The sequence below is a fragment of the Dendropsophus ebraccatus genome, chromosome 2 (genome assembly GCF_027789765.1).
Source record: "Dendropsophus ebraccatus isolate aDenEbr1 chromosome 2, aDenEbr1.pat, whole genome shotgun sequence".
In the NCBI taxonomy this organism is placed as follows: domain Eukaryota; kingdom Metazoa; phylum Chordata; class Amphibia; order Anura; family Hylidae; genus Dendropsophus; species Dendropsophus ebraccatus.
The window spans coordinates 219,015,604-219,038,541 of NC_091455.1; the positions used below are offsets into that span (position 1 = coordinate 219,015,604).

General features: G+C 43.8%; 1 protein-coding gene across 1 annotated transcript in view; it reads left to right on the forward strand.

The window, feature by feature from the left end:
* Positions 1 to 6: 6 nt before the first annotated feature.
* The window catches only part of LOC138784080 (arf-GAP with GTPase, ANK repeat and PH domain-containing protein 3-like), a gene marked incomplete at its 5' end in the record, with an annotated part of 36,948 nt that continues 14,016 nt past the window's right edge, over positions 7 to 22,938 (forward strand). Inside the window, 3 exons of the mRNA XM_069959592.1 lie at positions 7 to 67; positions 9,256 to 9,410; positions 9,487 to 9,577. Coding sequence (XP_069815693.1) covers positions 7 to 67; positions 9,256 to 9,410; positions 9,487 to 9,577 — 307 coding nt within the window. The remainder of the gene's footprint in view (positions 68 to 9,255; positions 9,411 to 9,486; positions 9,578 to 22,938) is intronic.

Genomic DNA, 22,938 nt, shown 5'->3' on the forward strand with positions numbered 1-22,938 from the left:
AAACACCGCAGGAAAAAGAGCAGTGGCCCCCAGCGTCCTGAGGGAGGCGTTCCTGCGGCCGGGGAAGGTAACCGATTCCTTATAGTCAGAAAAGGGAGGCGGGAATCTGTGGCCCCTGACCGGCCGTGGGGGGTCAGGAACCTGACAGAACGTCCGTCCACCTCATCCTGTGATACGGAGAAAGGGAAGGAAACCTCAGGACGTCCTCATATCACAGGAACGGGATGTGCCCTGTACCCATCCCCCATCTCACTCCATAATGTGACCGCTCTTACTGCAGAGACTCCATAGTGTGACCGCTCTTACTGCAGAGACTCCATAGTGTGACCGCTCTTACTGCAGAGACTCCATAGTGTGACCGCTCTTACTGCAGAGACTCCATAGTGTGACCGCTCTTACTGCAGAGACTCCATAGTGTGACCGCTCTTACAGTATATACCCCATAGTGTGACCGCTCTTACTGCAGAGACTCCATAGTGTGACCGCTCTTACTGCAGAGACTCCATAGTGTGACCGCTCTTACTGCAGAGACTCCATAGTGTGACCGCTCTTACAGTATATACACCATAGTGTGACCGCTCTTACAGTATATACACCATAGTGTGACCGCTCTTACAGTATATACACCATAGTGTGACCGCTCTTACAGTATATACCCCATAGTGTGACCGCTCTTACAGTATATACCCCATAGTGTGACCGCTCCTGCAGTATATACTCCATAGTGTGACCGCTCTTACAGTATATACCCCATAGTGTGACCGCTCTTACAGTATATACCCCATAGTGTGACCGCTCTTACAGTATATACACCATAGTGTGACCGCTCTTACAGTATATACCCCATAGTGTGACCGCTCTTACAGTATATACCCCATAGTGTGACCGCTCTTACAGTATATACCCCATAGTGTGACCGCTCTTACAGTATATACACCATAGTGTGACCGCTCTTACAGTATATACCCCATAGTGTGATCGCTCTTACAGTATATACACCATAGTGTGACCGCTCTTACAGTATATACACCATAGTGTGACCTCTCTTACAGTATATACCCCATAGTGTGACCGCTCTTACAGTATATACACCATAGTGTGACCGCTCTTACAGTATATACACCATAGTGTGACCGCTCTTACAGTATATACCCCATAGTGTGACCGCTCTTACAGTATATACCCCATAGTGTGACCGCTCTTACTGCAGAGACTCCATAGTGTGACCTCTCTTACAGTATATACCCCATAGTGTGACCGCTCTTACAGTATATACACCATAGTGTGACCGCTCTTACAGTATATACACCATAGTGTGACCTCTCTTACAGTATATACACCATAGTGTGACCGCTCTTACAGTATATACACCATAGTGTGACCTCTCTTACAGTATATACCCCATAGTGTGACCGCTCTTACAGTATATACACCATAGTGTGACCGGTCTTACAGTATATACCCCATAGTGTGACCGCTCTTACAGTATATACACCATAGTGTGACCGCTCTTACAGTATATACACCATAGTGTGACCGCTCTTACAGTATATACACCATAGTGTGACCGCTCTTACAGTATATACCCCATAGTGTGACCGCTCTTACAGTATATACACCATAGTGTGACCGCTCTTACAGTATATACACCATAGTGTGACCGCTCTTACAGTATATACTCCATAGTGTGACCGCTCTTACAGCATATACCCCATAGTGTGACTGCTCTTACAGTATATACACCATAGTGTGACCTCTCTTACAGTATATACCCCATAGTGTGACCGCTCTTACAGTATATACACCATAGTGTGACCGCTCTTACAGTATATACACCATAGTGTGACCGCTCTTACAGTATATACACCATAGTGTGACCTCTCTTACAGTATATACCCCATAGTGTGACCGCTCTTACAGTATATACACCATAGTGTGACCGCTCTTACAGTATATACCCCATAGTGTGACCGCTCTTACAGTATATACACCATAGTGTGACCGCTCTTACAGTATATACCATAGTGTGACCGCTCTTACAGTATATACACCATAGTGTGACCGCTCTTACAGCATATACCCCATAGTGTGACCGCTCTTACAGTATATACACCATAGTGTGACCGCTCTTACAGTATATACCATAGTGTGACCGCTCTTACAGTATATACACCATAGTGTGACCGCTCTTACAGTATATACACCATAGTGTGACCGCTCTTACAGTATATACCCCACAGTGTGACCGCTCTTACAGTATATACTCCATAGTGTGACCGCTCTTACAGTATATACACCATAGTGTGACCGCTCTTACAGTATATACACCATAGTGTGACCGCTCTTACAGTATATACCCCATAGTGTGACCGCTCTTACAGTATATACACCATAGTGTGATCGCTCTTACAGTATATACACCATAGTGTGACCGCTCTTACAGTATATACACCATAGTGTGACCGCTCTTACAGTATATACACCATAGTGTGACCGCTCTTACAGTATATACCATAGTGTGACCGCTCTTACAGTATATACACCATAGTGTGACCGCTCTTACAGCATATACCCCATAGTGTGACTGCTCTTACAGCATATACCCCATAGTGTGACCGCTCTTACAGTATATACACCATAGTGTGACCGCTCTTACAGTATATACCCCATAGTGTGACCGCTCTTACAGTATATACACCATAGTGTGACCGCTCTTACAGTATATACACCATAGTGTGACCGCTCTTACAGTATATACCCCACAGTGTGACCGCTCTTACAGTATATACTCCATAGTGTGACCGCTATTACAGTATATACCCCATAGTGTGACCGCTCTTACAGTATATACACCATAGTGTGACCGCTCTTACAGTATATACACCATAGTGTGACCGCTCTTACAGTATATACACCATAGTGTGACCGCTCTTACAGTATATACCCCATAGTGTGACCGCTCTTACAGTGTATACACCATAGTGTGATCGCTCTTACAGTATATACACCATAGTGTGACCGCTCTTACAGTATATACACCATAGTGTGACCGCTCTTACAGTATATACCCCATAGTGTGACCGCTCTTACAGTATATACCCCATAGTGTGACCGCTCTTACAGTATATACACCATAGTGTGACCGCTCTTACAGTATATACACCATAGTGTGACCGCTCTTACAGTATATACACCATAGTGTGACCGCTCTTACAGTATATACACCATAGTGTGACCGCTCTTACAGTATATACCCCATAGTGTGACCGCTCTTACAGTATATACACCCCATAGTGTGACCGCTCTTACAGTATATACACTCCATAGTGTGACCGCTCTTACAGTATATACCCCATAGTGTGACCGCTCTTACAGTATATACCCCATAGTGTGACCGCTCTTACAGTATATACACCATAGTGTGACCGCTCTTACAGTATATACCCCATAGTGTGACCGCTCTTACAGTATATACCCCATAGTGTGACCGCTCTTACAGTATATACACCATAGTGTGACCGCTCTTACAGTATATACACCATAGTGTGACCGCTCTTACAGTATATACACCATAGTGTGACCGCTCTTACAGTATATACCCCATAGTGTGACCGGTCTTACAGTATATACCCCATAGTGTGACCGCTCTTACAGTATATACACCATAGTGTGACCGCTCTTACAGTATATACACCATAGTGTGACCGCTCTTACAGTATATACACCATAGTGTGACCGCTCTTACAGTATATACTCCATAGTGTGACCGCTCCTACAGTATATATACACCATAGTGTGACCGCTCTTACAGTATATACCATAGTGTGACCGCTCTTACAGTATATACACCATAGTGTGACCGCTCTTACAGTATATACACCATAGTGTGACCGCTCTTACAGTATATACTCCATAGTGTGACCGCTCTTACAGTATATACTCCATAGTGTGACCGCTCTTACAGTATATACACCATAGTGTGACCGCTCTTACAGTATATACCCCATAGTGTGACCGCTCTTACAGTATATACACCCCATAGTGTGACCGCTCTTACAGTATATACACCCCATAGTGTGACCGCTCTTACAGTATATACACCATAGTGTGACCGCTCTTACAGTATATACCCCATAGTGTGACCGCTCTTACAGTATATACCCCATAGTGTGACCGCTCTTACAGTATATACACCATAGTGTGACCGCTCTTACAGTATATACACCCCATAGTGTGACCGCTCTTACAGTATATACCCCATAGTGTGACCGCTCTTACAGTATATACACCATAGTGTGACCGCTCTTACTGCAGAGACTCCATAGTGTGACCGCTCTTACAGTATATACACCATAGTGTGACCGCTCTTACAGTATATACACCATAGTGTGACCGCTCTTACAGTATATACACCATAGTGTGACCGCTCTTACAGTATATACCCCATAGTGTGACCGCTCTTACAGTATATACACCATAGTGTGACCGCTCTTACAGTATATACACCATAGTGTGACCGCTCTTACAGTATATACACCATAGTGTGACCGCTCTTACAGTATATACACCATAGTGTGACCGCTCTTACAGTATATACACCATAGTGTGACCGCTCTTACAGTATATACACCATAGTGTGACCGCTCTTACAGTATATACACCATAGTGTGACCTCTCTTACAGTATATACCCCATAGTGTGACCGCTCTTACAGTATATACACCATAGTGTGACCGCTCTTACAGTATATACACCATAGTGTGACCGCTCTTACAGTATATACACCATAGTGTGACCGCTCTTACAGTATATACCCCATAGTGTGACCGCTCTTACAGTATATACACCATAGTGTGACCGCTCTTACAGTATATACACCATAGTGTGACCGCTCTTACAGTATATACACCATAGTGTGACCGCTCTTACAGTATATACACCCCATAGTGTGACCGCTCTTACAGTATATACCCCATAGTGTGACCGCTCTTACAGTATATACACCATAGTGTGACCGCTCTTACAGTATATACACCATAGTGTGACCGCTCTTACGGTATATACACCATAGTGTGACCGCTCTTACGGTATATACCCCATAGTGTGACCGCTCTTACAGTATATACACCATAGTGTGACCGCTCTTACTGCAGAGACTCCATAGTGTGACCGCTCTTACAGTATATACACCATAGTGTGACCGCTCTTACAGTATATACCCCATAGTGTGACCGCTCTTACAGTATATACCCCATAGTGTGACCGCTCTTACAGTATATACACCATAGTGTGACCGCTCTTACAGTATATACACCATAGTGTGACCCGCTCTTACAGTATATACCCCATAGTGTGACCGCTCTTACAGTATATACACCATAGTGTGACCGCTCTTACAGTATATACACCATAGTGTGACCGCTCTTACAGTATATACACCATAGTGTGACCGCTCTTACAGTATATACACCATAGTGTGACCGCTCTTACAGTATATACTCCATAGTGTGACCGCTCTTACAGCATATACCCCATAGTGTGACCGCTCTTACAGTATATACACCATAGTGTGACCTCTCTTACAGTATATACACCATAGTGTGACCGCTCCTACAGTATATACACCCCATAGTGTGACCGCTCTTACAGTATATACCCCATAGTGTGACCGCTCTTACAGTATATACACCATAGTGTGACCGCTCTTACAGTATATACACCATAGTGTGACCTCTCTTACAGTATATACACCATAGTGTGACCGCTCCTACAGTATATACACCACATAGTGTGACCGCTCTTACAGTATATACACCCCATAGTGTGACCGCTCTTACAGTATATACCCCATAGTGTGACCGCTCTTACAGTATATACACCCCATAGTGTGACCGCTCTTACAGTATATACACCATAGTGTGACCGCTCTTACAGTATATACACCATAGTGTGACCGCTCTTACAGTATATACACCATAGTGTGACCGCTCTTACAGTATATACCCCATAGTGTGACCGCTCTTACAGTATATACACCATAGTGTGACCGCTCTTACAGTATATACACCATAGTGTGACCGCTCTTACAGTATATACTCCATAGTGTGACCGCTCTTACAGTATATACACCATAGTGTGACCGCTCTTACAGTATATACCCCATAGTGTGACCGCTCTTACAGTATATACACCATAGTGTGACCGCTCTTACAGTATATACCCCATAGTGTGACCGCTCTTACAGTATATACACCATAGTGTGACCGCTCTTACAGTATATACACCATAGTGTGACCGCTCTTACAGTATATACCCCATAGTGTGACCGCTCTTACAGTATATACACCATAGTGTGACCGCTCTTACAGTACATACCCCATAGTGTGACTGCTCTTACAGTATATACCCATAGTGTGACCGCTCTTACAGTATATACCCCATAGTGTGACCGCTCTTACAGTATATACCCCATAGTGTGACCGCTCTTACAGTATATACACCATAGTGTGACCGCTCTTACAGTATATACACCATAGTGTGACCGCTCTTACAGTATATACACCATAGTGTGACCGCTCTTACAGTATATACCCCATAGTGTGACCGCTCTTACAGTATATACACCATAGTGTGACCGCTCTTACAGTATATACACCATAGTGTGACCGCTCTTACAGTATATACACCATAGTGTGACCGCTCTTACAGTATATACACCATAGTGTGACCGCTCTTACAGTATATACACCATAGTGTGACCGCTCTTACAGTATATACACCATAGTGTGACCGCTCTTACAGTATATACACCATAGTGTGACCTCTCTTACAGTATATACCCCATAGTGTGACCGCTCTTACAGTATATACACCATAGTGTGACCGCTCTTACAGTATATACACCCCATAGTGTGACCGCTCTTACAGTATATACCCCATAGTGTGACCGCTCTTACAGTATATACACCATAGTGTGACCGCTCTTACGGTATATACACCATAGTGTGACCGCTCTTACGGTATATACCCCATAGTGTGACCGCTCTTACAGTATATACACCATAGTGTGACCGCTCTTACTGCAGAGACTCCATAGTGTGACCGCTCTTACAGTATATACACCATAGTGTGACCGCTCTTACAGTATATACCCCATAGTGTGACCGCTCTTACAGTATATACCCCATAGTGTGACCGCTCTTACAGTATATACACCATAGTGTGACCGCTCTTACAGTATATACACCATAGTGTGACCGCTCTTACAGTATATACCCCATAGTGTGACCGCTCTTACAGTATATACACCATAGTGTGACCGCTCTTACAGTATATACACCATAGTGTGACCGCTCTTACAGTATATACACCATAGTGTGACCGCTCTTACAGTATATACCCCATAGTGTGACCGCTCTTACAGTATATACACCATAGTGTGACCGCTCTTACAGTATATACACCATAGTGTGACCGCTCTTACAGTATATACACCATAGTGTGACCGCTCTTACAGTATATACACCATAGTGTGACCGCTCTTACAGTATATACCCCATAGTGTGACCGCTCTTACAGTATATACACCATAGTGTGACCGCTCTTACAGTATATACCCCATAGTGTGACCGCTCTTACAGTATATACACCATAGTGTGACCGCTCTTACAGTATATACACCATAGTGTGACCGCTCTTACAGTATATACCCCATAGTGTGACCGCTCTTACAGTATATACACCATAGTGTGACCGCTCTTACAGTACATACCCCATAGTGTGACTGCTCTTACAGTATATACCCATAGTGTGACCGCTCTTACAGTATATACCCCATAGTGTGACCGCTCTTACAGTATATATACCCCATAGTGTGACCGCTCCTACAGTATATACACCATAGTGTGACCGCTCTTACAGTATATACACCATAGTGTGACCGCTCTTACAGTATATACCCCATAGTGTGACCGCTCTTACAGTATATACCCCATAGTGTGACCGCTCTTACAGTATATACACCCCATAGTGTGACCACTCTTACAGTATATACACTCCATAGTGTGACCGCTCTTACAGTATATACACCATAGTGTGACCGCTCTTACAGTATATACACCATAGTGTGACCGCTCTTACAGTATATACACCCCATAGTGTGACCGCTCTTACAGTATATACCCCATAGTGTGACCGCTATTACAGTATAGACACCATAGTGTGACCGCTCTTACAGTATATACACCATAGTGTGACCGCTCTTACTGCAGAGACTCCATAGTGTGACCGCTCTTACAGTATATACCCCATAGTGTGACCGCTCTTACAGTATATATACCCCATAGTGTGACCGCTCTTACAGTATATACACCATAGTGTGACCGCTCTTACAGTATATACACCATAGTGTGACCGCTCTTACAGTATATACCCCACAGTGTGACCGCTCTTACAGTATATACACCATAGTGTGACCGCTCTTACAGTATATACCCCATAGTGTGACCGCTCTTACAGTATATACCCCATAGTGTGACCGCTCTTACAGTATATACACCATAGTGTGACCGCTCTTACAGTATATACCCCATAGTGTGACCGCTCTTACAGTATATACACCATAGTGTGACCGCTCTTACAGTATATACACCATAGTGTGACCGCTCTTACAGTATATACACCATAGTGTGACCGCTCCTACAGTATATACACCATAGTGTGACCGCTCTTACAGTATATACACCATAGTGTGACCGCTCTTACAGTATATACTCCATAGTGTGATCGCTCTTACAGTATATACATCATAGTGTGACCACTCTTACAGTATATACCCCATAGTGTGACCGCTCTTACAGTATATACACCATAGTGTGACCGCTCTTACAGTATATACTCCATAGTGTGATCGCTCTTACAGTATATATACCCCATAGTGTGACCGCTCTTACAGTATATACACCGTAGTATGACCGCTCTTAAAGTATATACCCATAGTGTGACCGCTCTTATAGTATATACCCCATAGTGTGACGGCTCTTACTGCAGAGACTCCATAGTGTGACCGCTCTTACTGCAGAGACTCCATAGTGTGACCGCTCTTACTGCAGAGACTCCATAGTGTGACTCCATGTGTTTGCGCAATAGAGACTCTTTAATGGGACGTTTTTGTCCGTCACATAATAACGTTGAGTCACCCGCTGTCCAGGACCCTCCAGCAGCATTGCAGTCATTCGGAGTCTCTTCTCCTTGCAGAACCTGAGGAGTCTTACGGCTTTGTGATTGTCTCGCTGACTGGGCAGAGTTGGCATTTTGAGGCCTCTCTCTACGAGGATCGGGAGCTTTGGGTTCAGGCCATTGAGAGCCAAATCCTGGCAAGTCTGCAGAGCTGTGAGAGCACAAAAAATAAGGTGGAGTAAAAGAAGAATGGGATGACTGCGGAGCCCCGCACTGCGCCCTCTAATGAGCCCTCTCCTCTCCTTCCAGACGCGTCTCGGCAGTCAGAGTGATCCCCTCGCCATCCAGTCTATCCGGAGTGTGAGGGGAAACAGCCTGTGTGTAGATTGTGACACTCCCAGTGAGTAGCCTTTAGTTCTTCCAGGATTTTTTAAATCCTAAATGTTTTGATATAATGATTTATTTGTGTTTTTCTGTTCAAATGTGATTTGTATCTAATGTTTACATCTCCTGAGATCAGGTCTTCAGACTGTTTGTGTATATATCCTGGAGGCAGTGTCTTTATGGATATCTCAGAAGCACAGCCCACTCTGTATAGATATCTCAAGAGCACTGTCCTCTGTATAGATATCTCAGGAGCCCTGTCCTCTGTATAAATCTCTCAGGAGCACTGTCCACTTTGTATAGATATCTCAGGAGCACTGTCCTATGTATAGATATCTCAGGAGCACTGTCTTCTCTGTATAGTTATCTTAGGAGCACTGCCCCCTCTATATATATCTCAGGAGCACTGTGTCTCTGTATAGATATCTCAGGAGCACTGTCCTCTGTATAAATATCTCAGGAGCACTGTCCTCTCTGTATAGATATCTCAGGAGCACTGCCTACTCTGTATAGATATCTCAGGAGCACTGTCCTCTGTATAAATATCTCAGGAGCACTGTCCTATCTGTATAGATATCTCAGGAGCCCTGTCCACTCTATATAGATATCTCAGAAGCACTGTCCTCTGTATAAAATATCTCAGGAGCACTGTCCACTCTATATAGATATATCAGGAGCACTGTCCACTCTGCATAGATATCTCAGAAGCACTGTCCACTCTGTATAGATATATCAGGAGCACTGTCCACTCTGTATAGATATCTCAGGAGCACTGCCCACTCTGTATAGATCCTAGGATCAGTGTCCACTCTGTATAGACATATCAAAAGCACTGTCCTCTCTATACAGATATCCCAGGAGCACTGTCCACTCTATAGATATCTTGGGAGCACTGTCCTCTTTGTATAGATATCTTAGGAGCACTGCCCACTCTGTATAGATATCTCAGGAGCACTGTCCTTTCTGTAAAAGTATCTCAGGAGCACTGTCCTCTCTGTATACATATATCAGGAGCACTGTCCACTTTGTATGGATACCTCAGGAGCCCTGTCCTTTCTGTATAGATATCTCAGGAGCACTGTCCACTCTGTATAGATATCTCAGGAGCACTGTCCTCTCTGTATAGATATCTCAGGAGCACTGTCCTCTCTGTATAGATATCTCAGGAGCCCTGTCCTCTGTAAAGATAGCTCAGGAGCACTGTCCTATCTGTATAGATATATCAGGAGCACTGTCCATTCAGTATAGATATCTCAGGAGCACTGTCCACTCTGTATAGATATCTCAGGAGCACTGTCCTCTCTGTATAGATATCTCAGGAGCACTGTCCTCTCTGTATAGATATCTCAGGAGCACTGTCCTCTCTGTATAGATATCTCAGAAGCACTGTCCACTCTGTATAGATATATCAGGAGCACTGTCCTCTCTGTATAGATATATCAGGAGCACTGCCCACTCTGTATAGATATATCAGGAGCACTGCCCACTCTATATAGATATTTCAGGAGCAATGCCCACTTTGTATAGATATCTCAGGGGCAGTGTCCATTATGTATAGATATATCAGGAGCACTGCCTACTCTGTATCGATTTCTCGGGAGCACTGTCCTCTTTGTATAGCTATCTCACGAGCACTGTACTCTCTGTATAGATATCTCAGGAGCTCTGTCCTCTTTGTATACATATATCAGGAGCACTGTCCTCTTTGTATGGATACCTCAGGAGCCCTGTCCTCTCTGTATAGATATCTCAGAAGCACAGCCCACGCTGTATAGATATCTCAGAAGCACAGCCCACGCTGTATAGATATCTCAGAAGCACAGCCCACGCTGTATAGATATCTCAGAAGCACAGCCCACGCTGTATAGATATCTCAGGAGCACTGTCCTCTCTGTATATATATATCAGGAGCACTGTCCACTCTGTATTGAACCTAGGATCAGTGTCCACTCTGTATAGATATCTCAGGAGCACTGTCCTCTGTATAGATATCTCAGGAGCACTGTCCTCTCTGTATAGATATCTCAGGAGCACTGTCCTCTCTGTATAGATATATCAGGAGCACTGTCCACTCTGTATAGATATATCAGGAGCAGTCTCCACTCTGTATAGATCCTAGGATCGGTGTCCACTCTGTATAGATATATCCGGAGCACTGCCCACTCTGTATAAATATCTCAGGGGCAGTGTCCATTATGTATAGATATATCAGGAGCACTGTCTTCTCTGTATAGTTATCTCAGGAGCACTGTGTCTCTGTATAGATATCTCAGGAGCACTGTCCTCTGTATAAATATCTCAGGAGCACTGTCCTCTCTGTATAGATATCTCAGGAGCACTGCCTACTCTGTATAGATATCTCAGGAGCACTGCCTACTCTGTATAGATATCTCAGGAGCACTGTCCTCTGTATAGATATCTCGGGAGCCCTGTCCACTCTATATAGATATCTCAGAAGCACTTTCCTCTGTATAAAATATCTCAGGAGCACTGTCCACTCTATATAGATATATCAGGAGCACTGTCCTCTGTATAGATATCTCAGGAGCACTGTCCTCTGTATAGATACCTCAGGAACCCTGTCCTCTCTGTATAGGTATCTCAGGAGCACTGTCCTCTCTGTATAGATATCTCAGGAGCACTGTCCACTCTGTATAGATATCTCAGGAGCACTGTCCACTCTGTATAGATATCTCAGGAGCACTGTCCTCTCTGTATAGATATCTCCGGAGCACTGTATCTCAGGAGCCCTGTCCTCTGTATAGATATCTCAGGAGCACTGTCCTCTTTATAGATATCTCAGGAGCACTGTCCTGTCTGTATTGATATCTCAGGAGCACTGTCCTCTCTGTATAGATATCTCAGGAGCACTGTCCACTCAGTATAGATATCTCAGGAGCACTGTCCACTCTGTATAGATATCTCAGGAGCACTGTCCTCTGTATAGATATCTCAGGAGCACTGTCCTGTCTGTATAGATATCTCAGGAGCACTGTCCTCTTTGTATAGATATCTCAGGAGCACTGTCCACTCAGTATAGATATCTCAGGAGCACTGTCCACTCTGTATAGATATCTCAGGAGCACTGTCCTCTGTATAGATATCTCAGGAGCACTGTCCTGTCTGTATAGATATCTCAGGAGCACTGCCCTGTCTGTATAGATATTTCAGGAGCACTGTCTTCTCAGTATAGATATCTCAGGAGCACTGTCCTCTCTGTATAGATATCTGAGGAGCACTGTCCTCTCTGTATAGATATCTCAGGAGCACTGTCCTCTCTGTATAGATATCTCAGAAGCACTTTCCACTCTGTATAGATATCTCAGGAGCACTGTCCTCTATAGATATCTCAGGAGCACTGTCCTCTCTGTATAGATATATCAGGAGCACTGTCCTCTCTGCATAGATATCTCAGAAGCACTGTCCACTCTTTATAGATATATCCGGAGCACTGCCCACTCTGTATAGATATCTCAGGGGCAGTGTCCATTATGTATAGATATATCAGGAGCACTGTCTTCTCTGTATAGTTATCTCAGGAGCACTGTCCCCTCTATATATCTCAGGAGCACTGTGTCTCTGTATAGATATCTCAGGAGCACTGTGTCTCTGTATAGATATCTCAGGAGCACTGTCCTCTCTGTATAGATATCTCAGGAGCATTGCCTACTCTGTATAGATATCTCAGGAGCACTGTCCTCTGTATAGATATCTCAGGAGCCCTGTCCACTCTATATAGATATCTCAGAAGCACTTTCCTCTGTATAAAATATCTCAGGAGCACTGTCCACTCTATATAGATATGTCAGGAGCACTGTCCACTCTGCATAGATATCTCAGAAGCACTGTCCACTCTGTATAGCTATCTTAGGAGCACTGCCCACTCTGTATAGATCCTAGGATCAGTGTCCACTCTGTATAGACATATCAGGAGCACTGTCCTCTCTATACAGATATCTCAGGAGCACTGTCCACTCTGTATAGATTTCTCGGGAGCACTGTCCTCTTTGTATAGATATCTCAGGAGCACTGTCCACTCTGTATAGATATCTCAGGAGCACTGTCCTCTCTGTGTACATATATCAGGAGCACTGTCTTCTTTGTATGGATACCTCAGGAACCCTGTCCTCTCTGTATAGGTATCTCAGGAGCACTGTCCTCTCTGTATAGATATCTCAGGAGCACTGTCCACTCTGTATAGATATCTCAGGAGCACTGTCCTCTCTGTATAGATATCTCAGGAGCACTGTCCTCTCTGTATAGATATCTCAGGAGCCCTGTCCTCTCTTGTATAGATATCTCAGGAGCCCTGTCCTCTGTATAGATATCTCAGGAGCACTGTCCTGTCTGTATAGATATCTCAGGAGCCCTGTCCTCTGTAAAGATATCTCAGGAGCACTGTCCTCTCTGTATAGATATCTCAGGAGCACTGTCCTCTCTGTATAGATATCTCAGGAGCACTGTCCTCTGTATAGATATCTCAGGAGCACTGTCCTGTCTGTATAGATATCTCAGGAGCACTGTCCTGTCTGTATAGATATTTCAGGAGCACTGTCCTCTCTGTATAGATATCTCAGGAGCACTGTCCTCTCTGTATTGATATCTGAGGAGCACTGTCCTCTCTGTATAGATATCTCAGGAGCACTGTCCTCTCTGTATAGATATCTCAGAAGCACTGTCCACTCTGTATAGATATCTCAGGAGCACTGTCCTCTATAGATATCTCAGGAGCACTGTCCTCTCTGTATAGATTTCTCAGGAGCACTGTCCTCTCTGTATAGATTTCTCAGGAGCACTGTCCTCTCTGTATAGATTTCTCAGGAGCACTGTCCTCTCTGTATAAATATCTCAGGAGCACTGTCCTCTCTGTATAGTTATCTTAGGAGCACTGTCCTCTTTGTATAGATATCTCAGGAGCACTGTCCTCTCTGTATAGATATATCAGGAGCACTGCCCACTCTGTATAGATATATCAGGAGCACTGCCCACTCTGTATAGATATATTAGGAGCACTGTCCACTCTGTATAGATATCTCAGAAGCACTGTCCTCTGTATAGATATCTCAGGAGCACTGTCCTGTCTGTATAGATATCTCAGGAGCACTGCCCTGTCTGTATAGATATTTCAGGAGCACTGTCTTCTCAGTATAGATATCTCAGGAGCACTGTCCTCTCTGTATAGATATCTGAGGAGCACTGTCCTCTCTGTATAGATATCTCAGGAGCACTGTCCTCTCTGTATAGATATCTCAGAAGCACTGTCCACTCTGTATAGATATCTCAAGAGCACTGTCCTCTATAGATATCTCAGGAGCACTGTCCTCTCTGTATAGATATATCAGGAGCACTGTCCTCTCTGCATAGATATCTCAGAAGCACTGTCCACTCTTTATAGATATATCCGGAGCACTGCCCACTCTGTATAGATATCTCAGGGGCAGTGTCCATTATGTATAGATATATCAGGAGCACTGTCTTCTCTGTATAGTTATCTCAGGAGCACTGTCCCCTCTATATATATATCTCAGGAGCACTGTGTCTCTGTATAGATATCTCAGGAGCACTGTCCTCTCTGTATAGATATATCAGGAGCACTGTCCTCTCTGCATAGATATCTCAGAAGCACTGTCCACTCTTTATAGATATATCCGGAGCACTGCCCACTCTGTATAGATATCTCAGGGGCAGTGTCCATTATGTATAGATATATCAGGAGCACTGTCTTCTCTGTATAGTTATCTCAGGAGCACTGTCCCCTCTATATATATATCTCAGGAGCACTGTGTCTCTGTATAGATATCTCAGGAGCACTGTCCTCTGTATAAATATCTCAGGAGCACTGTCCTCTCTGTATAGATATCTCAGGAGCATTGCCTACTCTGTATAGATATCTCAGGAGCACTGTCCTCTGTATAGATATCTCAGGAGCCCTGTTTACTCTATATAGATATCTCAGAAGCACTTTCCTCTTTATAAAATATCTCAGGAGCACTGTCCACTCTATATAGATATATCAGGAGCACTGTCCACTCTGTATAGATATCTCAGGGGCAGTGTCCATTATGTATAGATATATCAGGAGCACTGTCTTCTCTGTATAGTTATCTCAGGAGCACTGTCCCCTCTATATATATATATATATATATATATATATATATATATATATATATATCTCAGGAGCACTGTGTCTCTGTATAGATATCTCAGGAGCACTGTCCACTCTGTATAGATTTCTCGGGAGCACTGTCCTCTTTGTATAGATATCTCAGGAGCACTGTCCTCTCTGTATAGATATCTCAGGAGCACTGTCCTCTCTGTATAGATATCTCAGAAGCACTGTCCACTCTGTATAGATATCTCAGGAGCACTGTCCTCTATAGATATCTCAGGAGCACTGTCCTCTCTGTATAGATATATCAGGAGCACTGTCCTCTCTGTATAAATATCTCAGGAGCACTGTCCTCTCTGTATAGATTTCTCAGGAGCACTGTCCTCTCTGTATAAATATCTCAGGAGCACTGTCCTCTCTGTATAGATATCTCAGGAGCACTGTCCTCTCTGTATAGATATCTCAGGAGCCCTGTCCTCTGTAAAGATAGCTCAGGAGCACTGTCCTATCTGTATAGATATATCAGGAGCACTGTCCATTCAGTATAGATATCTCAGGAGCACTGTCCACTCTGTATAGATATCTCAGGAGCACTGTCCTCTCTGTATAGATATCTCAGGAGCACTGTCCTCTCTGTATAGATATCTCAGGAGCACTGTCCTCTCTGTATAGATATCTCAGAAGCACTGTCCACTCTGTATAGATATATCAGGAGCACTGTCCTCTCTGTATAGATATATCAGGAGCACTGCCCACTCTGTATAGATATATCAGGAGCACTGCCCACTCTATATAGATATATCAGGAGCAATGCCCACTTTGTATAGATATCTCAGGGGCAGTGTCCATTATGTATAGATATATCAGGAGCACTGCCTACTCTGTATCGATTTCTCGGGAGCACTGTCCTCTTTGTATAGCTATCTCACGAGCACTGTACTCTCTGTATAGATATCTCAGGAGCTCTGTCCTCTTTGTATACATATATCAGGAGCACTGTCCTCTTTGTATGGATACCTCAGGAGCACTGTCCTCTCTGTATAGATATCTCAGAAGCACAGCCCACGCTGTATAGATATCTCAGAAGCACAGCCCACGCTGTATAGATATCTCAGAAGCACAGCCCACGCTGTATAGATATCTCAGAAGCACAGCCCACGCTGTATAGATATCTCAGGAGCACTGTCCTCTCTGTATATATATATCAGGAGCACTGTCCACTCTGTATTGAACCTAGGATCAGTGTCCACTCTGTATAGATATCTCAGGAGCACTGTCCCTCTGTATAGATATCTCAGGAGCACTGTCCTCTCTGTATAGATATCTCAGGAGCACTGTCCTCTCTGTATAGATATATCAGGAGCACTGTCCACTCTGTATAGATATATCAGGAGCAGTCTCCACTCTGTATAGATCCTAGGATCGGTGTCCACTCTGTATAGATATATCCGGAGCACTGCCCACTCTGTATAAATATCTCAGGGGCAGTGTCCATTATGTATAGATATATCAGGAGCACTGTCTTCTCTGTATAGTTATCTCAGGAGCACTGTGTCTCTGTATAGATATCTCAGGAGCACTGTCCTCTGTATAAATATCTCAGGAGCACTGTCCTCTCTGTATAGATATCTCAGGAGCACTGCCTACTCTGTATAGATATCTCAGGAGCACTGCCTACTCTGTATAGATATCTCAGGAGCACTGTCCTCTGTATAGATATCTCGGGAGCCCTGTCCACTCTATATAGATATCTCAGAAGCACTTTCCTCTGTATAAAATATCTCAGGAGCACTGTCCACTCTATATAGATATATCAGGAGCACTGTCCTCTGTATAGATATCTCAGGAGCACTGTCCTCTGTATAGATACCTCAGGAACCCTGTCCTCTCTGTATAGGTATCTCAGGAGCACTGTCCTCTCTGTATAGATATCTCAGGAGCACTGTCCACTCTGTATAGATATCTCAGGAGCACTGTCCACTCTGTATAGATATCTCAGGAGCACTGTCCTCTCTGTATAGATATCTCCGGAGCACTGTATCTCAGGAGCCCTGTCCTCTGTATAGATATCTCAGGAGCACTGTCCTCTTTATAGATATCTCAGGAGCACTGTCCTGTCTGTATTGATATCTCAGGAGCACTGTCCTCTCTGTATAGATATCTCAGGAGCACTGTCCACTCAGTATAGATATCTCAGGAGCACTGTCCACTCTGTATAGATATCTCAGGAGCACTGTCCTCTGTATAGATATCTCAGGAGCACTGTCCTGTCTGTATAGATATCTCAGGAGCACTGTCCTCTTTGTATAGATATCTCAGGAGCACTGTCCACTCAGTATAGATATCTCAGGAGCACTGTCCACTCTGTATAGATATCTCAGGAGCACTGTCCTCTGTATAGATATCTCAGGAGCACTGTCCTGTCTGTATAGATATCTCAGGAGCACTGCCCTGTCTGTATAGATATTTCAGGAGCACTGTCTTCTCAGTATAGATATCTCAGGAGCACTGTCCTCTCTGTATAGATATCTGAGGAGCACTGTCCTCTCTGTATAGATATCTCAGGAGCACTGTCCTCTCTGTATAGATATCTCAGAAGCACTTTCCACTCTATATAGATATCTCAGAAGCACTGTCCTCTCTGTATAGATATATCAGGAGCACTGTCCTCTCTGTATAGATATATCAGGAGCACTGTCCTCTCAGTATAGATATCTCAGGAGCACTGTCCACTCTTTATAGATATATCCGGAGCACTGCCCACTCTGTATAGATATCTCAGGGGCAGTGTCCATTATGTATAGATATATCAGGAGCACTGTCTTCTCTGTATAGTTATCTCAGGAGCACTGTCCCCTCTATATATCTCAGGAGCACTGTGTCTCTGTATAGATATCTCAGGAGCACTGTGTCTCTGTATAGATATCTCAGGAGCACTGTCCTCTCTGTATAGATATCTCAGGAGCACTGCCTACTCTGTATAGATATCTCAGGAGCACTGTCCTCTGTATAGATATCTCAGGAGCCCTGTCCACTCTATATAGATATCTCAGAAGCACTTTCCTCTGTATAAAATATCTCAGGAGCACTGTCCACTCTATATAGATATGTCAGGAGCACTGTCCACTCTGCATAGATATCTCAGAAGCACTGTCCACTCTGTATAGCTATCTTAGGAGCACTGCCCACTCTGTATAGATCCTAGGATCAGTGTCCACTCTGTATAGACATATCAGGAGCACTGTCCTCTCTATACAGATATCTCAGGAGCACTGTCCACTCTGTATAGATTTCTCGGGAGCACTGTCCTCTTTGTATAGATATCTCAGGAGCACTGTCCACTCTGTATAGATATCTCAGGAGCACTGTCCTCTCTGTGTACATATATCAGGAGCACTGTCTTCTTTGTATGGATACCTCAGGAACCCTGTCCTCTCTGTATAGGTATCTCAGGAGCACTGTCCTCTCTGTATAGATATCTCAGGAGCACTGTCCACTCTGTATAGATATCTCAGGAGCACTGTCCTCTCTGTATAGATATCTCAGGAGCACTGTCCTCTCTGTATAGATATCTCAGGAGCCCTGTCCTCTCTGTATAGATATCTCAGGAGCCCTGTCCTCTGTATAGATATCTCAGGAGCACTGTCCTGTCTGTATAGATATCTCAGGAGCCCTGTCCTCTGTAAAGATATCTCAGGAGCACTGTCCTCTCTGTATAGATATCTCAGGAGCACTGTCCTCTCTGTATAGATATCTCAGGAGCACTGTCCTCTGTATAGATATCTCAGGAGCACTGTCCTGTCTGTATAGATATCTCAGGAGCACTGCCCTGTCTGTATAGATATTTCAGGAGCACTGTCCTCTCAGTATAGATATCTCAGGAGCACTGTCCTCTCTGTATTGATATCTGAGGAGCACTGTCCTCTCTGTATAGATATCTCAGGAGCACTGTCCTCTCTGTATAGATATCTCAGAAGCACTGTCCACTCTGTATAGATATCTCAGGAGCACTGTCCTCTATAGATATCTCAGGAGCACTGTCCTCTCTGTATAGATTTCTCAGGAGCACTGTCCTCTCTGTATAGATTTCTCAGGAGCACTGTCCTCTCTGTATAGATTTCTCAGGAGCACTGTCCTCTCTGTATAAATATCTCAGGAGCACTGTCCTCTCTGTATAGTTATCTTAGGAGCACTGTCCTCTTTGTATAGATATCTCAGGAGCACTGTCCTCTCTGTATAGATATATCAGGAGCACTGCCCACTCTGTATAGATATCTCAGGAGCACTGCCCACTCTGTATAGATATATTAGGAGCACTGTCCACTCTGTATAGATATCTCAGAAGCACTGTCCTCTGTATAGATATCTCAGGAGCACTGCCCTGTCTGTATAGATATTTCAGGAGCACTGTCTTCTCAGTATAGATATCTCAGGAGCACTGTCCTCTCTGTATAGATATCTGAGGAGCACTGTCCTCTCTGTATAGATATCTCAGGAGCACTGTCCTCTCTGTATAGATATCTCAGAAGCACTGTCCACTCTGTATAGATATCTCAAGAGCACTGTCCTCTATAGATATCTCAGGAGCACTGTCCTCTCTGTATAGATATATCAGGAGCACTGTCCTCTCTGCATAGATATCTCAGAAGCACTGTCCACTCTTTATAGATATATCCGGAGCACTGCCCACTCTGTATAGATATCTCAGGGGCAGTGTCCATTATGTATAGATATATCAGGAGCACTGTCTTCTCTGTATAGTTATCTCAGGAGCACTGTCCCCCTCTATATATATCTCAGGAGCACTGTGTCTCTGTATAGATATCTCAGGAGCACTGTCCTCTCTGTATAGATATATCAGGAGCACTGTCCTCTCTGCATAGATATCTCAGAAGCACTGTCCACTCTTTATAGATATATCCGGAGCACTGCCCACTCTGTATAGATATCTCAGGGGCAGTGTCCATTATGTATAGATATATCAGGAGCACTGTCTTCTCTGTATAGTTATCTCAGGAGCACTGTCCCCTCTATATATATATCTCAGGAGCACTGTGTCTCTGTATAGATATCTCAGGAGCACTGTCCTCTGTATAAATATCTCAGGAGCACTGTCCTCTCTGTATAGATATCTCAGGAGCATTGCCTACTCTGTATAGATATCTCAGGAGCACTGTCCTCTGTATAGATATCTCAGGAGCCCTGTTTACTCTATATAGATATCTCAGAAGCACTTTCCTCTTTATAAAATATCTCAGGAGCACTGTCCACTCTATATAGATATATCAGGAGCACTGTCCACTCTGTATAGATATCTCAGGGGCAGTGTCCATTATGTATAGATATATCAGGAGCACTGTCTTCTCTGTATAGTTATCTCAGGAGCACTGTCCCCTCTATATATATATATATATATATATATATATATATATATATATATATATCTCAGGAGCACTGTGTCTCTGTATAGATATCTCAGGAGCACTGTCCACTCTGTATAGATTTCTCGGGAGCACTGTCCTCTTTGTATAGATATCTCAGGAGCACTGTCCTCTCTGTATAGATATCTCAGGAGCACTGTCCTCTCTGTATAGATATCTCAGAAGCACTGTCCACTCTGTATAGATATCTCAGGAGCACTGTCCTCTATAGATATCTCAGGAGCACTGTCCTCTCTGTATAGATATATCAGGAGCACTGTCCTCTCTGTATAAATATCTCAGGAGCACTGTCCTCTCTGTATAGATTTCTCAGGAGCACTGTCCTCTCTGTATAAATATCTCAGGAGCACTGTCCTCTCTGTATAGATATCTCAGGAGCACTGTCCTCTTTGTATAGATATCTCAGGAGCACTGTCCTCTCTGTATAGATATATCAGGAGCACTGCCCACTCTGTATAGATATATCAGGAGCACTGCCCACTCTATATAGATATCTCAGGGGCAGTGTCCATTATGTATAGATATATCAGGAGCACTGCCTACTCTGTATAGATTCTCGGGAGCACTGTCCTCTTTGTATAGCTATCTCACGAGCACTGTACTCTCTGTATAGATATATTAGGAGCACTGTCCTCTCTGTATAGATATCTCAGGAGCACTGTCCTCTCTGTATAGATATCTCAGGAGCACTGTCCTCTCTGTATACATATATCAGGAGCATTCTCCACTGTGTATAGATCCTAGGATCGGTGTCCACTCCGTATAGATATATTAGGAGCACTGCCCACTCTGTATAGATATCTCAGGGGCAGTGTCCATTATGTATAGATATATCAGGAGCACTGTCCTCTCTATATTGATATCTCAGGAGCACTGTCCTCTCTGTATTGATATCTCAGGAGCACTGTCCTCTCTGTATTGATATCTCAGGAGCACTGTCCTCTCTGTATTGATATCTCAGGAGCACTGTCCTCTCTGTATTGATATCTCAGGAGCACTCCTCCTCTCTGTATTGATATCTCAGGAGCACTCCTCCTCTCTGTATTGATATCTCAGGAGCACTGTCCTCTCTGTATTGATATCTCAGGAGCACTGTCCTCTCTGTATTGATATCTCAGGAGCACTGTCCTCTCTGTATTGATATCTCAGGAGCACTGTCCTCTCTGTATACATATCTCAGGAGCACTGTCCTCTCTGTATTGATATCTCAGGAGCACTGTCCTCTCTGTAAGGATATCTCAGGAGCACTGTCCTCTCTGTAAGGATATCTCAGGAGCACTGTCCTCTCTGTATTGATATCTCAGGAGCACTGTCCTCTCTGTATTGATATCTCAGGAGCACTGTCCTCTCTGTATTGATATCTCAGGAGCACTGTCCTCTCTGTATTGATATCTCAGGAGCACTGTCCTCTCTGTATTGATATCTCAGGAGCACTGTCCTCTCTGTATAGATAACTCAGGAGCACTGTCCTCTCTATATAGATGACTGATGGGGTGTAGTGTAATTATTGTACACAACCACAATATTGAAAAGACCTTCGCTATACATATGTAAATCGAAGAAGGATAAGCTTAAAATTTAACTTTTATTTTACTCAATAAAATAGGTATCCAAGACAAAAAAGATTCCAAAATATATACAAAAAACAACAAAAATCTTTATAAACAGATACTGTCTCAGATAACATCCCATCATTATCATTATGGGAAACTGACTACGGAGACTAGGCAAACCTCCTGGCTGTATTGTCAGCATAGGGAATATATGGCGAATACGGTGTCCTAAAGGCCAATGGTACCACTGCTATGTGCCCCGATTGGGATGTAG